The sequence below is a fragment of the Trachurus japonicus genome, chromosome 15 (assembly GCF_045865225.1).
Source record: "Trachurus japonicus isolate A0001 chromosome 15, Traja_1.0".
Taxonomy (NCBI): domain Eukaryota; kingdom Metazoa; phylum Chordata; class Actinopteri; order Carangiformes; family Carangidae; genus Trachurus; species Trachurus japonicus.
Window position 1 is genome coordinate 28,193,582 of NC_140921.1, and position 18,018 is coordinate 28,211,599.

The 18,018-nt window shown below is 41.3% G+C and overlaps 1 protein-coding gene across 1 annotated transcript in view; it reads right to left on the reverse strand.

Moving 5' to 3' along the window:
* Positions 1-17,682, reverse strand: part of pdzd8 (PDZ domain containing 8) — a 53,437-nt gene extending 35,755 nt beyond the window's left edge. Inside the window, exon 1 of the mRNA XM_085800863.1 lies at positions 16,591-17,682. Coding sequence (XP_085656989.1) covers positions 16,591-17,507 — 917 coding nt within the window. The 5' untranslated portion in view covers positions 17,508-17,682. The remainder of the gene's footprint in view (positions 1-16,590) is intronic.
* Positions 17,683-18,018: the final 336 nt, after the last annotated feature.

The following is an 18,018-nucleotide window of genomic DNA, read 5'->3' on the forward strand; positions in this document are numbered from 1 at the left end:
AAAATGTAAAGAATCCAACTAACGCAGACAGGGAAACCTACGCTGCCTCTTTACTGACACAAATCCATCATTGTCATTGACCTTTAAATGGAATTCACCATGTGCTGATACTTTAAATACAAGTAGACAATGATGGCGACACAAGACGCAAGTCACTTAATCAGATTTGAAAACCTTGTTCTTTATCTGTGAATGGTATGAAATGATACACAGTGGAATGCATCAGCTCTGGTTCCTACCACAGTGAACAGGGTGTGGTGCACAGTACAGCGGCTCCGAGTCTCCATAACAGCAGCCACTGTGTTGCCTGACAGCACACACCCATTCTCTGCTCTAAATATTGGACATAGTTCAGACCAGTCATCCACTCCGCTGACTCCACTGACTGATGGTTCTGTCTCCTGCATACAAGTTGCACACCCAAACAGAAAGTTTCACCGATCAGAGACAAACTCTTAGCTAGATCGATCAGCTGTGACCTGATGATGCACTAATTCTCAAAACAATCTGTTCTTCCAATCAGCCTTTACTTCCTGCTATGGCCCAAAAATATCCTAGCAGAGCATCACAGTTTCTCTGTAAATGTAGATCAACTGGAGAGAATCTCTGAAGCATGCTTTCATGATAAGAGGAACATTTGCAATATGCAATAATACTGGGTTGTGCTTGTGTAAAACAAACATGTGGGTGGCAGTTGTTTAATTATAAATACAAAAAGAAAAGAAATTGAAACGTTGCTCTCTGCTTTACTGGAGCTGATATAACAAGTGTCATCAGAACAAGTGAAAAAGCAATTTTGACTCCATCACACACCTGGTGAACATCAATGTAAAAAAAGAAAATAAAAAAAAATAGCTCCCCCGCATAGCAAGACTGCAAGAAGACTTAACATTTACCGATTGTTTTTCTATTGTTCTTCACTAAAATAAAAAATATTCATCATTCTAAATTAATAATTCATGACCATCTCTGATTGTGGTCAGTGATTCTATTTCCTATGAATATTTTTATGGAAAAATCTGCACTCCTATTTCCCAGCAGACACCATTTCCACCATTTATTTTTGTTATTTCATAGCAGCAACTAAGAAAAACCAATGTACTTTCTAGAGATGAAAGTGTCATAGGTTTCACACTTTATCATGGTAGATTGAAGATGTTGAGTATTACAGTTTCTATATTACTTATCACTGAAACTGTGGTTAATTTGACTCAGGTTAGGTTATACAACATCAACCAGCAACAGGGTCATAGATATGCAACAACAATGTGGTTTGTTCAGACACTGGTCCCTATGACAGGGGTGTGCTAAACATGTTATTTGAGGTGAAATGAGTTAAGCTTGTTTTATTACATATTAAATATTTTCAGTTCATTTGAATAAAACTGTGATAATACTGATTTATGTCTTCGTTTTGGTCGCTATAATCCTAAAACTACGTACATATCTATACCATATCACTCAGTTGAAGAAGGAGCAGTATTAGTCATGAGGGACAACGTGTCCTCTGGTGGTGCATCATTCTGTCCTCATATGTCTTTTTTTTTTTTTTTAGGAATCACATATCGTCCCCAGTCGTCAGTAGCCTAATGCTCAAGTCACCAACATCAACATACGTACATCTTCTTTTACAATTTAACTGACACTGATCCAATAATCTGTAATCAATACTACTTAGATCATTTTACTGAACGAACGGTCTCTTTATTTTTTTATTAGAGGAGACACACATTCCTGCTGTGTCACTGCAAAAAGAGGATACATGTATATTATAGAGCAGCTATGACTATTTGAGAGCTCATAAAATAAAAGGGTAGATGTTTAAGCTCCATACAGTATAAAGGTAGATGTTTGTATTAAAGCTCCATACAGTATAAAGGTAGTCGTTAATTTATCTAAATACCAGCTGTTTACAATTTTGTTCGGACGAATTCGGCGCTACTCAAGCTAGCTGTTGTGACCAACGCACCTCCGGTTACTTCCGGTTACTTTCACAAATTAAAACCTCCGTTGCCCTTTACATACAGAAAACCATGACGATAGAATTTGTGCTTTTACTTTGAAATAGGAAGCTAACCTACCCTCGATGTAGCTAGCTTGAACCAAAATAAACCGTCTTTGCTTGAACCCTCCGTTTTGACCGATCTCGTCCCGTTAGCGGCATTTGACCGTTCAAGATGCCTTACCGGAGAGTTTTGTCAGCTCCGAGACGAAGATCGGCCCGCCGGTTTCCGTTTAGAGTTGCTGAAGAGTTTCTCTGATGACTTTAGGTGGAGGCAGGCTAACACTACCTATGCACTTCCAGTGTTTGAGCTAAGCTAATTACAGTATGGGCGATACGGCTCTATCTCCCTTGTTACTGCACGCACAGTCGAAAGGATGGTGTCTAACTGCTTGTCATGGACTCGGGAGTGAGGCAAGACACGAAAAAAAATGTTGGCATATCCCTTTAAAACCAGCCGTCAGGACTTCTGTAACCTTGTGATGTTACAACAAGAGAGGCTCAGAGAATCCTCTTCTCTGATTGGCTGACACTGACCTGTTGTTATTTGAGGGATGTAAAACTCTGAAAATTATTTTGTGGTTTTGGTTCTGAAAACCACAAATATAAATTCTTATGGATCAACACTATCAGAGAGGAGGAAAATATGAGGCCTTTAAAGTGTAGTATTCCCAGCGCCAGTCAATTGGAGTTGTGCTGTTTTACAATCCTCATCATCCCAGTCCTGGGCCGGCAGCCAAAACAACAGCTAAACCACAGTGACAGTGCAATCAATGCACAAGTCTCCTGTCTGTGGCACAGGCACAGAGGCTGAGCTGTTTGTTTGCAGCCCTGCTCATCCTTCCCCTTTCAACAGGAAGTGACCAGAGGGAAGAGGTTAAAGAAAAACAGCAGAAATCTACACAATTATGTAACAAAACAGCCAATGAGCCTGACACTGTGTGTGCGCGCATGTGTAGTCATGCCATGAGAGCTGCATGAACATTATTATTCAGGTGATGTTTCACTTCTCATGCACCTGCACAGCATGTTTTTGGCTACAATATTCAGCAGACAATGTTAAATACAATCCTCTAAGCTCAGCTGGTGTTACGTGCACCAGAGAAGCTGTGACCAGGAAAAAAGATGTGTGAGGAATATTTTGACAGAATAGAGGATAAAACACAGACGTGTGGTGTTACCCTTCAGAGTCTACGGCATTTTCTTCTGTATTAGTCTCGCCCGGTCTCCTAAACCTCAGTCCTGTGATGCACAATCAAGTAATTGATTGACATCCTTTTTGTCAGGATAACCTGGGCGTTCAGAATATTCATTCTGTAGTGGTGTCATATGAAACTTATTTTTAGACACTATATTACTCTTTTTCTTGTTGTCGTTATTTATTTTAGATATTGGGGATTAGGGGAAAAGAGGATAAGGGTTTTAATGATATTATTTATATTATTTACAAAACTGCCCAAAACAGTGTTGAGTCTGCAACGAGGCAGAGAACCACATCAGGCCTGACATTTCCATTGTGATTTTCTGATAATGGCAATCATATAAGGCAACGGAGCAACCATCTGGATGTAAATGAACACTCTTGGTGTGAAGGCGCTCAGGTCTCCTGTAGGACTTTGGCTCATCCTGTGATGGGACAGGAGTCTCGTATTGGACATGGACGTTTGAGGCAGGACTACTCTCCTTCTGGATGAGCTACAGACATACCAGTGGACTCTTTGTAAAGGCCGAAGTGTCCTGCCTTCAATTAAACATTATGTTGCAATCATTCGGTGTTCCAGAGATAGACGAAAAGAGTGAAACAATACCCGATGGCACCGACCTCAGAAGGTTAGACTTGTTGTGGTGGTGTGTCATAGAGGTACTAGTTCCATCGTAGTTTGTTTTTTTAAATGACTGTCTTCTGTGTCTTCTCTTTTTTTAACTGTTGCTGTTTCGGACACGTGAATCTAAATAAAGGTTTCAATCAATCCTTTAGCAAAGACAGACAACAGACAGTCCTGCATCACACATTGTTTATCTTTATTAGAAGTGTAGGAGTTATTTGTTTTCTATTTTTTTAAGTGTACATACACATACTAGCACCTCCAGGACTCCAGTCCTCTAAACAGGGACAGCTGACTGTGTTAAAGTAAAAGCATCCCAGGCCCAGCTCTGGCTCTGCAGAGTATTCCCTGGGAGTGGACGTGGGTGCTGTAATGCCCAGATTACCTCCAGTGGGCTGTAGTCCCAGCCCTCCCCTCCGCACAACTACCATCTGTGCAACTCAGCAAATCCCAGGGTCCGTCCGGCTTTCGTTCTCTGAGGCTGCTCTTCATTACATCATCATCATCACACTCTGCATGATCACTGCTGATACACATTCACACGCACACTTAGAGCCCTCCTGTTTGCTGCAGAGGCACACAACTCAGAGGCAGCGAGCGTGTTTGCGTTTAACAGTGGAGGTTGTGTTGATGTATTTAAGCACAGACATCAGCGGCTTTCTGAAGGACATTTCACAGGCTGCAGCTTTCCTGGGCCCAACTTAGCTCCGTCCAGATTCAGCACCAAATCCTCTCAGGCCGCAGCAATAACCAAAATGTAATATCTCCATGCAGTTCAGCTCAAATATCCCCATATATGATGATGACACTGATTATATTTCATATTAAGTCTCTCACACAGCTCCCAGCCTCCATCTGGGATTCACTGGAGTTTAGTCTGTGATGATGAGTGGTGGAAAATATCATCAGTCACTCAGTGACATGACAGATTACAGGGCTGGACCCACTGCAGCGGTCCAGCTAAGACCAAATAATACTGTAACCACAAATATCACATCTGGCTGCATGTCACAGTGTTCCAGATAGATGAACAAGGTTTCCTACAGTGTCAGATAAACAGAGTTAGGATGATAAATTCACTGACAGACAGTTGTTAAAAAAAGTCAGCCAGACCTATTTTTATTTTTTACTTTTTACTTTTACTTATTATTTAATTTACTAATTAATTCATTTATTTCCACTCTTCGCATTTAATTCATATTTTAATTTTTTTTTAATTTTATTCAAATGTATTTATTTATCTATCTATTTTCAATTTATTATTATATTCTATTTAGTTATTTATTTAATTATTTATTTAAATTGCAACTTATATCTCTATACGGCCTGTCATTCATTTTTTATACAAAGTCATATGTTATGTAAAATTATTAAAATGTTTAAATAAATTGTTCTAAAAAAAACGATCCGGTCACAACACCCACCCCATCCCCCCGGTCAAAGTGCAAATGTTTACATAGTCATGAAATAAAATAGTTTATTTTATTAATGAGTGTAGTTTTAGAGGAACTGAGTTAATTGATAGGCTATTTATTTACAAATGTAGCCACAGATGAAGACAAATCAATCTTGGAAAAAAGCATAAAAAATCACAATAATCGAAGAATCGTGGCACCAATAATCGAATCCAATCGACAATCGTTAAAATCGAAGAATCAAAGCTCCCATAATGGAAATGGAATCGAATCGTGAGGTACCCTTGTTGGAACACCCCTATACTGTCTCTGAACGTAAATCACTGGGACCTCTCTGACGTAAAACAAGGTATTGTTACAAATTAAACAGCTGGACAGAAATCTGTGTGTATGTATTTCTAACTGCTTAGCTGAGTTTTCCACAAATCTAAATGTGTCTAACTCTTGTAAGCTGCTGCTGACTGAGACAGGCCCAGTTCACATCCCCCCTCCCAGCAGCACAGGAGCAGGACAGAGAGAGAGGAGGGGGGATCTGACACTGAACCATCTTCTTCATTCCATCTAAATTCTCTTCAGTGTTTTCACATCAGAAATATGATTTAATCCATTGACATTAGTGTTGTTCCCAATGAGATATTATTGAGTGTATTCAGGAACATTTGGAAATGCACTCAGAATTAGCCATGCACTGTGTAGTCTATGATTTAGCCTCATCTATGAGAACAAAAAGCTAACAGGCCCACAGAGGTCTGCTGCTTCATCCCTCTCACTGCAGTGAGAGACATAAACAAATGCATCCCATCATATTACAGAGGAGCATTACCATCTTCCTGAAACAGACAGAGCTACAGGGGGACGTTTACTGTAGCCAGTAGTGTTGGATGCAGGATAAGCACCACCTGTGGGACCTCCCTCACCTCATTTATCACATAATGCACAGACTGATCAGTAATCATCACTAATTGCAGCCTCAATTCAACGTCCAATTAGGCCTGTCGCAACCATGGAATTTTAGTTAACGATTAATTGCCATAATTGAGATTTAATTGTCTTTTTTGTCTCCTTTTTCATTCCGCTAAAAACCGAACTGTGCCCACAGTGGTGCTGTGGTGTTTAGCTTTGCAACTACTGTAAATCCATGATGCTAATGTCAATAGATGCTCATTGAAATGCTGTTGTCGAATATTAGAAATGAAGCTCCTCGAAATAAACAGTTGGTGTTTTCACTCATGTGTCATTAAACCATAGAAGAAGAAGAAGAAGAAGAAGAAGAAGAAGAAGAAGAAGAAGAAGAAGAAGAAGAAGAAGAAGAAGAAGAAGAAGAAGAAGGGGATATAATATGATGATGTCATTAAAAGAGGACCAGTCAAACCCTCAAACGATGGAAAACGACGAGGACACTGATGAAATCTGACACATCTGTTAGTTTCATCCAGCTGTTTTTATACAGATGAATGGAAACCATTTTAACAATTATGCAAAATAAGTGCGGTCAGCTCAAATGATTGCGATCAGGCGATTATGTAATAATTGTGGCAGGCCTATTTCCAATCAAATGTAATAAAAAAAATATCACAACTTCCTGTAACTGTTCAAATCAAACTCTTTCTGTACATCACTACTTTATTTACACAACTCTGTGTTTTGAATATAACACTAATCTTTCCAACCTTCAGACACAAGTACAGTAGGCTACTGTACAGTCTCTGATGTGTGCAAACAATGATATAATCTCCACCAGCAGCTCAGACTAGAGGTCTGAGGGGACAAAGTCAGTCAGCTTCAGAGGCCCTGTTGTTCAGACCTGGTACCAACATCCGTCTCAGCTGATCTGATCAGTGGTTCGTGTAAACATAGCCAAGACACATGGGATCCAAACACTCAGACCACATACAGCTACATCTCTTCAGGAGTGGAGGACCAACTACTCTACTCACACAGTCTCATTGGTACCGCAACACTGTCAAAGTATTGAATATAAAGCAGGAAGTGACACATGATCAGAATAGAGATGCATTTTAAAACAGGTGTGAAAACACACTTAGAGCTGACGGGTTGTGATTGGATCACTGTAGGAGTGTGTGTGCAGGTCTGAGTCGGGCCTTAGAGAGCAGGAAACACTGCACTGTGATAACAGACAGGAAATGACATCATCAGCCAGTCTGCCCCTGATAACAGAGGGTGGGAACCTTCTCAGGGCTCGACTCAAGTGAGCGGTCAGAGTGCAGTTGTGTGTGTTGTTGTGGTGCTGCTGTGAGCAGGTCTGTGACTGGTGTATGAATACACATCCACTATCTGAGAGCTCTTCCTTTTTTTGTGAGGCAAAGAGTGATAACATCCTGATGTTTCCACTCTCTCACGAGTGAACTTTAACTTCCCTTTTTTACTCTTTCTCTTTCTCTCACTTCTTCAAAGTGAACTCTCATTTCTACTTTCAGTGAGGTTCACAATCTTTTATTATTTATGGCCCCTTTCACCATTTTTATGTTTTACTGTTTAGCTACATTGAATTAATGTGGATGTATTTCGGGTTTTTTTTCTCCTCTAATAAAAGTTAAAAAGAAATTAATGTGATAGTTTTATTACATTCTTACAGAGACTGTAAATGGGTCAATGTCAAGTATTTTTTCATAAAAATCTGACTATATACAGGAAAATAAATCTGGACTCAAATGTGAATGTAATTCCCTTTTGTAATGTTTCTTGAGAAATTTTTGCAACATTTGTAACATTATTTAGAAGAAAAGTGTTGTTTTTAGGATACGTCCTGCTCACTGTTGCCAAAATGCATTAAAATTTAAATATACAGAAACACAGCAACAAAAATCTATTTCAATTAATGTTTTCAGAAGAATGTATTGTTTTTATAAATCCATTTAAATCCACTATAGGTGGATCAAATATCTAATATTGATAATTTTTCTGTGATTGCCCCATTTGACATTTTCAGGGGCATTCAGTCTGACTTTTGTTGAAATGACATAATACCAACGTGGATACAAAGTGTACATTTCAACAAATCTGATGCTTTTAAAACAATTTTTGAAGATATTTCTTATTGCTTATCTTGTCTTTTTATTTATTTGTTTTTCACTGATCCATATATATTATAGATGGACAATAGGGGTGTGTATTGGCAAGAATCTGGTGATACAACACGTACCACGGTTGACAGGGTCAACTCTAGGGTCAATATGATATACTACGATATATCGCAATGCTATAAGGAAGACTATATATTGTGATTTCTTACCTTTTTTGACTGTGCTAATTTCGCTAACACTTGAGCATGTGATGAGTCACAGTCAGTGGCTGAACGACTGCTGTGAATGTTTGCATGTAAACTGTTAATAAAAAAATCGATACAGTGCTTTTGAATATCGACACATACTAAATATCATGATATCTTATTTTCTTACACCCTAATGGACACTGCCTCCATTCTCTTGGCAATTTGCCAGCACATGCTGCTGCTGGTTAATACAATGGCAGATGCACCTGTCACTATTATGTGACAAACCCTCAAATACACAGAACTTGGAGCAATGTTAACATTTGACTGAAATGAGCAGAAGTCCAGTTGTCAATGACTCATAGCTAGAGAGCAAACTGTTTTTGTGCCAGGATTGTAAAAACATGTTTATTTCTGCTGTAAAATTGGACATTTTAACATCCAACTCTCTGGGGACTGACTCAGTGTTGGAGACTCACTTTAGAGGTCATTAGAGGAGCGGCTGTAGCGGTTGGTTTTTCCGTGTTGGCTTCACTTTTCAGCCTCAGGGCTCACCGCTCTGTCAGATCACACCCGTCTTTGACCTAGCCTGCTTTTTGTCTTTTGTCAGCTACACCACTGCAACGCATCATGACTGCACCTCCTGTGTCTCCAGGGACACATTTGGCAAAGACAATGGTACACAGATACACACACACACAAAAGCAGCTGGTAATCAATGAGAAGATACAAAAGATACTAAATTATCCTCAGTAGAGCATAATCAATTATTAAAAATAGAAAGAACACTAGACTCTCTCGCTGTCTGTGTTTGCGTGTGTGTGTGTGTAAGGCTAAAGACATGAGACACAGTGTGCATACTGAAGCTGTTTTCTGGGCACTTTACCAGTTGCAGAGAGGAAAAGACAAAGCTTCTGTTTAAAACACCTCACATGACATGTGGACTAGTGTTTGCTAGAGGGCACATAGCACATAGAAAAGTCTGAAACCATTGGATGGAGGCTCTACAATCAGCTGAGACCAAAACTGAGCTTTTTGGGTCATAAACTAAATATTGAAGTCAAAACGAAGGCAGCAGGAAACACCGGCTCCACTCTTCAGTCTTTTTGCAGCAGGTTCTAAACAGTTGAGCTGTTTTGTAGTAGGACCTCAGGTCTCTTTCATGTAACTTGAGATCTTAATGCTCAAAAAGGTTCAGTCAGGCATGTGTTTCTGGGATCATATGGTTGTCTGGAGATCAGATATGACTTCCCCTCCACACTGTTGCACCATGCCTGCCTGAGAGCCCTGTGGATCCTGTGATGTTGCAGAATGATTTATGTTAGAGGTATCCTCTGTAACTTTCTTTGGTTTTCTAACAAACCAACTAGACCTGTGGTTGGTGAAAGAACTTTCAATGTTTCTACTTTTTTAATCCAATTGTGTGCTTGCTGATGAAAAAAAATGAATGTTAAGTTATCAGTAAAAACAGAGGGTTGCCGTAAATTCAGCTCCCAACCCTTTTTGGACATTCTAATGTGGAAATCTTACATGATATTATTTAAAAGACACAGTTTGAGCTGTGATTTCAGTTATATTTACTGTAAAATCGTCAGACTGTCGAACCCTAACTCCAAATCTAGTGATAAGTGAGAAAAGTTGACATGCCTCCTGATAGAAACTGTCTGCACCAACTTATTGTGAAAGAGCAATGGCCAATGGGGAAACTGTCAGTGAGACTGGTCTGTTCTGTTCTGTATGATATGGTAAGTCTGGTACGGTACAGTATGGTCTGGTATGGTCTGGTCTGGTCTGGTCTAGTACGGTCTGGTCTGGTATGATACGGTACAGTCTGGTACGGTATGGTATGGTCTAGTCTGGTACGGTATGGTCTGGTGCGGTACGGTATGGTCTGGTCTAGTATGGTCTGTATGGTCTGGCATGGTATGGTCTGGTCTGATCTGGTCTGGTCTAGTAGGTACGGTACGGTATGGTCTGGTCTGGTCTGTCATGGTCTGGTACAGTCTGGTCTGGTCTGGTCTGGTATGGTATGGTATGGTATGGTATGGTCCCTGCTGTTGCTGCCCAGCCAAAAAAACAATCTTAACCTAAGATCTGCTTGCTGGCTTCTCTTCAGAGCTTTCATCTGCTCATGGACTCGAGCCTCGGGAGTTTACTCTGTTGTCATGGAGAATATCTCAACAACGCTTAAGCATAGAGAGTGTCTCCATGACAACTGAGAAAACTGCATCTGCCAGTGAAAGTCCGTGAAATGTGGCTGTGGAGATGAGTGGACCTCTAGTTGGGATTTTTTTCAGAGTCAAACTGCTAATTCAAACATGATGACTTCTCCTTAAGATGCTCATAAAAATGGAAGTTTGAACATCTACCATTTCCATGACAACTATGTGAACTCATGTGCTGAGGAGTTGTGTGTTGAGAGGGGCTTGGTGGTGAAATAGCTCTGTCAAGATACATCATGTTAAATGATGAGCTCATTCCAATACACAGGTCATTAAGAGTAAAGGCAAACCTCTGAACCGTCTTTACCATCTGCACAAATCTTCTCTTAGGATTAATATTATTATTTTCACACATTACAAGAAAAAAAAGTCATGAGGGCATGATTAACCGATGATTGATAATTGATTAAGAATTTTGTTGAGTATGTGAAATCTGATCTAACATGCTTATCAGTGAGTGGTTTCAGAGACAGGCTGATTAATCAACTTGGCTTTTTTATCAGCGCTGACAGGACACTAAATAAACTATTGTTATCAGCAGAAGTCTCAGCTCTGATAGTGGCTGACGGCTGCACACACTTTCATCAGGCAACTTCAGTTTATTGCACCAGATCCCCACACAGGAGGTCGGGGTAACATCAGTGTGTAACTACAGTCATTCATAAACAGGGCTGGACTAAACTAAATACTAAACAAACGGCCTCCTATAGGTTTGTAGAAGAACCTGTGTTGTCACAGCCTTATCAACAGACGACTAGGGACAACTAGGATTACTGTGATTAAAATGGGTTGCATCACTCACATGCTGACTGACTGTGCTGACTCTGGCTGGGCTGTCTAGACCGTCCGCTCCAATTATGATTTTATCGTATTGGCCAATTAAATGGACATCAGCTATCGTTGTCATATTGGTCTTTACTATCTAGTATCAGTCGACCTCTAAACTGGACTGATTGTGACCAGGCTGCGGTCACGTGACGTCTCATACCTGAGCATGTTGACGTGCTCATGTTCCTCTAGTTACTTTACTCTCTAGGCTGGGTACCATAGCTTCCCCTTAATATTAATGAGGAGCTTTGGTTAAGAACAGGGTTTTTGTTTTTTGTTTTTTAAAGGTGCAGCTCACGGGCCAAAACCGCCCCGCTAGAAGCTCCAATGCATCCCCCGGAAAGAATTTGCCAAGTGGAAAGGATAGTTAATTAACTGCAAATAAACTTCTTTGCACTAAAACAAAGGGAAACATTTACAGTTCTAGCTATTTATAGGTTATTATGCTATTATTTTATTGCTCTGGCCCCTGAACTTAAAAAAAAAAAAGGTTGACACCCCTAGTATAGAGCAAATGATAAATGAATTTTTTTAAGGTCACTGTTATAAATAAAGTTTTGCAAACTTTTAAATGTTGCAAATTTACACTGTAACTTTGTTGCAACCTTCCTACTGTATGCATTGATCACAGTAGTCTGTGGTTTAAGGTTACGTTGTTTATACATACAAGGTTTCTAACTGTCAAAAATAGTGTCTGAGTCTCAGACAGAGGATCTAAACTGTGTGGCTTTTAGTTTGGCTCAGGGCCTCAGGCTCTGCTGCCATTAAGAGCTCCATAACCCCTTAAACTGTTAAACTCTAACTAAGAGGAAAGCTGCTGGTCTGTTATATGGAATATATGCTTTCTGAATGTGGCAGGACGAAGGAGGGTGGGGTTTGAACCCCAGTCTCCTGGGTAAGAGTCATGCGCACTGACCATTCAACCAAAGGGATATCCCAGTGGCCAAGTAGCCAGGGTGCATGATCGATTGGAGGCATAGTAGTGACAGGGCCGTCAACTGTCACATATAGTATCTTCTGCCATTGGCATTTCATAATATAAAAAAATAATAATGGATCAATAAGGAATCAGTAGTTTTCCCAATGATCGAAAAAGGAAATGTCCTAGTCTTTAGCCTTAACTCTTATTTACTGATTGAGAAATGTCAGGCCTTAAGCCTCGCCCACCACCTGCTTGTTCTATCTATCAGATTAGATACTAATTTGCAACAGTATTGTAACAGTATTGTTACATCTTCGCCTCCACCATTCGACACACAACTTCACACAACACTGCTAAATCCCCAACCACCACCCACCCACCCTCAGCAGCTCAACATGGGAACTCGAAAAGTTGATGGTCACAACACTGTGCTGCTGCTGTCGCCAGCATAAAACTAACTGAACATGGCAAGAGCTGCTGCTGAAGGACCTTCACCACCAGTTTTAGTCAACCCCCTCATTAACTGTATTTATGGGCCAACGTTTTTATTCAGTTGGCTCCTATAACCAGGCATGTGGGGGAAATCTAACCTCTATCTAGCCTATGGAGGAGTGCCCACTGTGTTTCCTGGTCTACCCAAACCATGGCTCCTACTGCCTAGCAACCAAACCAGCTAGAGCTTACTGAGCTGCTTTCTCACAGGGAATTCTCCACAGGCTACACCATCACATTTACACATGATCTGAATTAAAATGCAAAGAAAAAAAACAAAGGACATGGAGATAGAGAATTCTTCTTCTTTATGTTTCCTTCAACGTACTAATTTTCCCTGTGGTATTGAGTTTTTTCCTGGGTGTCGGCATAAAGTTTTTAATAAATCTGTCATCACGAGACATTGGTGTACGGCACTTCAAGGTGGAGACACTCAGTCATGCTGTTGACTGATTGTTTCACTCATCATCACGTCTCAAACAAACACAGAGGCCCCGGCCTCAGTGACGATGGCAGAGGGAGACTAAGGTTTTAAAGGGCAGTTAAAGGGATAGTTCAACTTTTTTGAAGTGGGGTTGTATGGGGTATAAATGGCCATTAAGTATAATATCTGCATATTTCCGCCACCTACAAGAAGAAATTAGATTCTTGTAGGTAGCGAAAATATGCTGATTTATTGTCCCTCATTCACGACAGTGTATCGGTGCAGCGTGATGCGCCGGTGTTTCTCAGTGGGGGGGGGGGACCTTTCTACTGCAGATATTATACTTCATGGCCATTTGTACCACATACAACCCCACTTCAAAAAAGCTGAACTATTCCTTTAAGTCTTTTGTACCTCAGGGTGGAGACATGAAACGGCCACTGCAGGCGGAGAAATGTACTCTCTCCAAACAACTAGCTTGTTGCTTACCCAGCGTTGCATCAGGTGTTTTTGTGTGCTGCAGCATGAAGACCACATCAGCTGATTGTTATAGGTTTTATCTTTAATTCATAACATTTAGATGCAAACCAGTTATACCACTTCCTATAATGATTATGTATTTATAGCATATCCATAGTAGTAGTAGTAGTAGCACTAGTCTCCACTGTTTATTGGATCTATAGTGTGTACATTTAATTCTTCTAATTCTATACCTCCTTCATTCCCTGCATTTATATTTCATGATATTCACACTTGCCAGCACTCACACTGTGTTTATCTCAGTATATTCATACCATATTTAGTGTAGCATATTCATATTTAACCTTACTGTATCACACACATGCAGCAGACTAACATAAAGCGCTTGATCTAAACTAATTATCTGGTGACATGTTTGTCTGGTATCAGGCCCAGAGTTCAGTCCAGTCGTCCCAGTGATGGAGCAGCACAGGTCTGCTCATTAATCAGCAACAAACACATAAACTGTGGAGTATTATCACTGTACATAACAGATACTGTCCACAGTGTGTGGACTTTTACACATCCACAGATCAGGACCTTCTCCACATCCTGAGCAGCAGGAGTTCGGCCATTCTGAAACACTTTAGTTTCACAATTGTAGTATTTTTTGTGGTATATTTTTCAATGTCTATTATGAGTTATGTGTATATTTTTCTTTTTGACTCTTGCAGTGTTTTGCATTTTTACTGTTCTTATCTTATTTCCTTATGCTTATTATAACTGTACTAAACACTGAGTCAAATATCTTGTGAGGTGGACGAGTCGTTAAGAGCGCTTCACTTTTGGCATCGCCCAATGGAGTGATCGCCGGATCGATTGCCAACTGTGCTGATCTGTACTGCGTGTCATTCCCCCCGTCTCTCTACCCACTTTCCTGCCTCTCTCCACTGTCCTATCAATTAAAGGCAAAAATGCAAAAATATATCTTATATATATCTATTTCCAGTGTCATGTGATTTAACGTGCGAGTGTAACTGTGGTGAACTACCCAAGTGCTTCGTTATCTTAAGGCTGCTCTGGTTATAGGTTTGGTTGTTTGCATGTGTAGGTGTTGTGGTTTTGCTGCATGTTGACAGTGCCAAGTTTTAGTTGTTACTTTTATCTTACATGATCGGGATGATGTACTTGATTCCAAAATAAGACACTATTGTGTTGCACAGAGACATAGCTGTTGCTAATTTTCAACTCCTGTCCCTCGTTGGGCTTTTATGTGTGTAATGAAATGAAAACAGTCACTATCAAAAACCACACAACTGATGATATCTTACAATAAGCTAAAAATACACAGATGTTCAGTCTACACAGAGACAACAGCAGCACGTGAAGCAGACTAATGGTCAAACAAAAGACAGTTAACAACACATCCAATGAGGTAGACATGAGTACAGCTCTGGTAGCTTTCAGCAGCACTGAACCTTTGTTGGAAAGGAATTTATCTATATCTATATATAACCAGTGATGGGAATTACAGTGTAATAAAATAACAGTGTTACAAACGGCGCTAATATTTTCAGTAACAAGTAATCAAAAAGGTTACTGTTTCACCTGTTATAACGCTGTTACAGTTACTGACGATAAAATGCGCCGTTATTTGACTCAAGAAGTCACGTCACAAGATAATACACCCGTTAAAGTGTACATTATATAATGGTTCAGTCCATCAACTAGTCAGAAAAAAGATGTTCATCTGGAACTAACCAGTAGGCTATATACCAAGGGTTCCCAAAGTTGGGGTCGGGACCCTCTGGGGGGTCGCGAGGCACCAAGAGTGGGGTCACAAGCTGTAATTGTTAAAAAAGTAGTAGTTCAAATTTAAAAATAATATAATAATGCAAATAAATTTCCCTCCCTCATCTTTAGATGCCTACAGAACGTGTCTATTGGGAAGATGATCTCCGAGTGGCCATCTCCAATATTTAACCATATCATTAGGAGAAATTAACATTCCAAAAACGTAAATTTGCACAGCAACAATGTTCACATGTTTACTCAGTACTGCGGTTTATGGTTGCACATGACAGAAGCAATGTTCACTCATTAGTTACATGGATATTACTTTGACTAAGGTATTCTGCTTTTTACTTCTATATCTAGCTATATGTAAAATCACTTCCTTATTGTAAGGCTGTTCAGTTCTTTTGTGTCGTTATGCCCATGTTCGGATACATCAATTGGTGCATGGGCTTTGTGCTCATGTCATCTCCGGGGATAGTAGGAGTCGTCAGTCAATGGCACCGTTATTTTGGGGGTTGTGGGCTGAAAAGTTTGGGAACCACATGGGCAATATGGCACAGGCAGGCTCCCGACCTGCCTGTGCGGAGGGATACTGAGTCAGTTGGTTAGTTCCAGATATATGGGAGGTTAGGGTTATGGTTAGGGGATTAGGGGGGCAAGTCCAAGTAATTTGACATATCTGAGCATTTAATTCTAAAAAAGTAACGCAATAGTTAGTCTACTTAGTTACTTCTCTAATGTAGTAATTGAGTTACTTATGGGGACAATAACTAGTAACTATAACTAAATACTTTTTAAAAGCAACGTGCCCAGCTGTCTACAACTAGGTAAAAACTAAGCAGGTGGTATGTTCTCAGTTTGTGACAGTGATCAGTGTGTGTGTGTGTGTGTGTGTGTGTGTGTGTGTGTGTGTGTGTGTGTGTGTGTGTGTGTGTGTGTGTGTGTGTGTGTGTGCGCGCGCGCGAGCCTACCTGATCTTGTAGTTGGGTAAGGTGTGCTTCTTCTTGATGACCCGTTTCAGCTGGTTGACTATGATGGAGGTGAGCTGGGGCAGCGGTCTCCCCTCAAACTGAGACTTCACCTCGAAGTCCACCAGGGGGTCCTCCAGGAAGGAGAAGGACCAATGGGAGAAGGGCATGCGCGTGAACTGCAGCCTCAGCCTGCCCACCACGCGCCTCATCTTAACGAACAGGTATGCCGACTTCCCGAACACCAGCTCCACGTCGATGGCCAGGTGGAAGCCGCCGTTGTACTCGATGTCCACCTCGAAGTTGAGCTCCTCGGGCATCCCGTCCTCGTTCATGTGCACCGGCTTCATCAGCCGAGCCGTTTTAAACACCGGTAGAGAGTTGCCCAGGGAGATGTCCCTCAGGCTGAGCCCCTCCAGCAGCCGACCGGCCGTCTTGGTCTGCAGCAGCTCCTCGAACTCCACCTTGATCTTCTTAGTGAGCCAGTGTCTCACCACGGGGGTGTCACGGAGCTCCCTGAACAGGAACAGGAATATAGCGTTTAAGAAATTGCACGTCTCCGGTCTGGTGGCATCAACGGGCTCGCTGTGAGGAGGCGGCGGCTGCGGCGGCGGCGACGGCTGTTGTTTGGGGCTGCCGCCGGTGACAGCCGCTTCCTGCTGCCGGGCCGAGGCGGCCTCTTGCTGTTTGGCCGCAGCAGATGTCGTGCCGTCCGGCTGCTGCTGCTGCTGCGGCTGCTGCTGACCTGCTTCGGCATGTTGGGTATTAAAGTAATCCTTCAACGCGTTATCGGGCACTACTTTGACATACTGCACTGTCCTGCTTACGGGCTCGGGGCTCCTCCGGTATATCAGCAAGAATTGTAATATCAACGTAACGACCGCTCCGGACAACGCGGAAATGAGCATTAAGTAAATCATCTCGAGCAGCTGCCCCCCCCGCCCCCGACGACGGGCCCGACTCACACACTCTTCATATTCACGCGTTGAGCCGTTTTTAACAAAGCAAGTTCCACCTGGTCGCTCTCAAAGCTGCCATATCATCTGCTTCTTTCCTGAGCTTCACACTCCTCACCTGATTGGACGAACCGGCTGCGTCGACGTGCGTAATGACGGAGGCAGACGCGTTCAAGGTGCGTAGGTTTTCCCAGTTGTCCCATGCTAAGACCTGAGTTGACCCTTTGAAACGTATCCTGCATGATATCATACATTACCAGGTGGTCACAAGTGACCACTTGTGTCAGATTACGTCCAATACAAGATATAAAAGACATTTAGTATGAGTTCTCCTTGTAGAAGAGAGCAGAATATATCTGTAGCGGATTACTACCACACTAAAAAAAAAACATGAGCTCCTGTATCATGACTATTCCTTTTCACCATTATACCTCTTCATAAAAGAAAGCAGTATCACACAGCATCTATATATGAC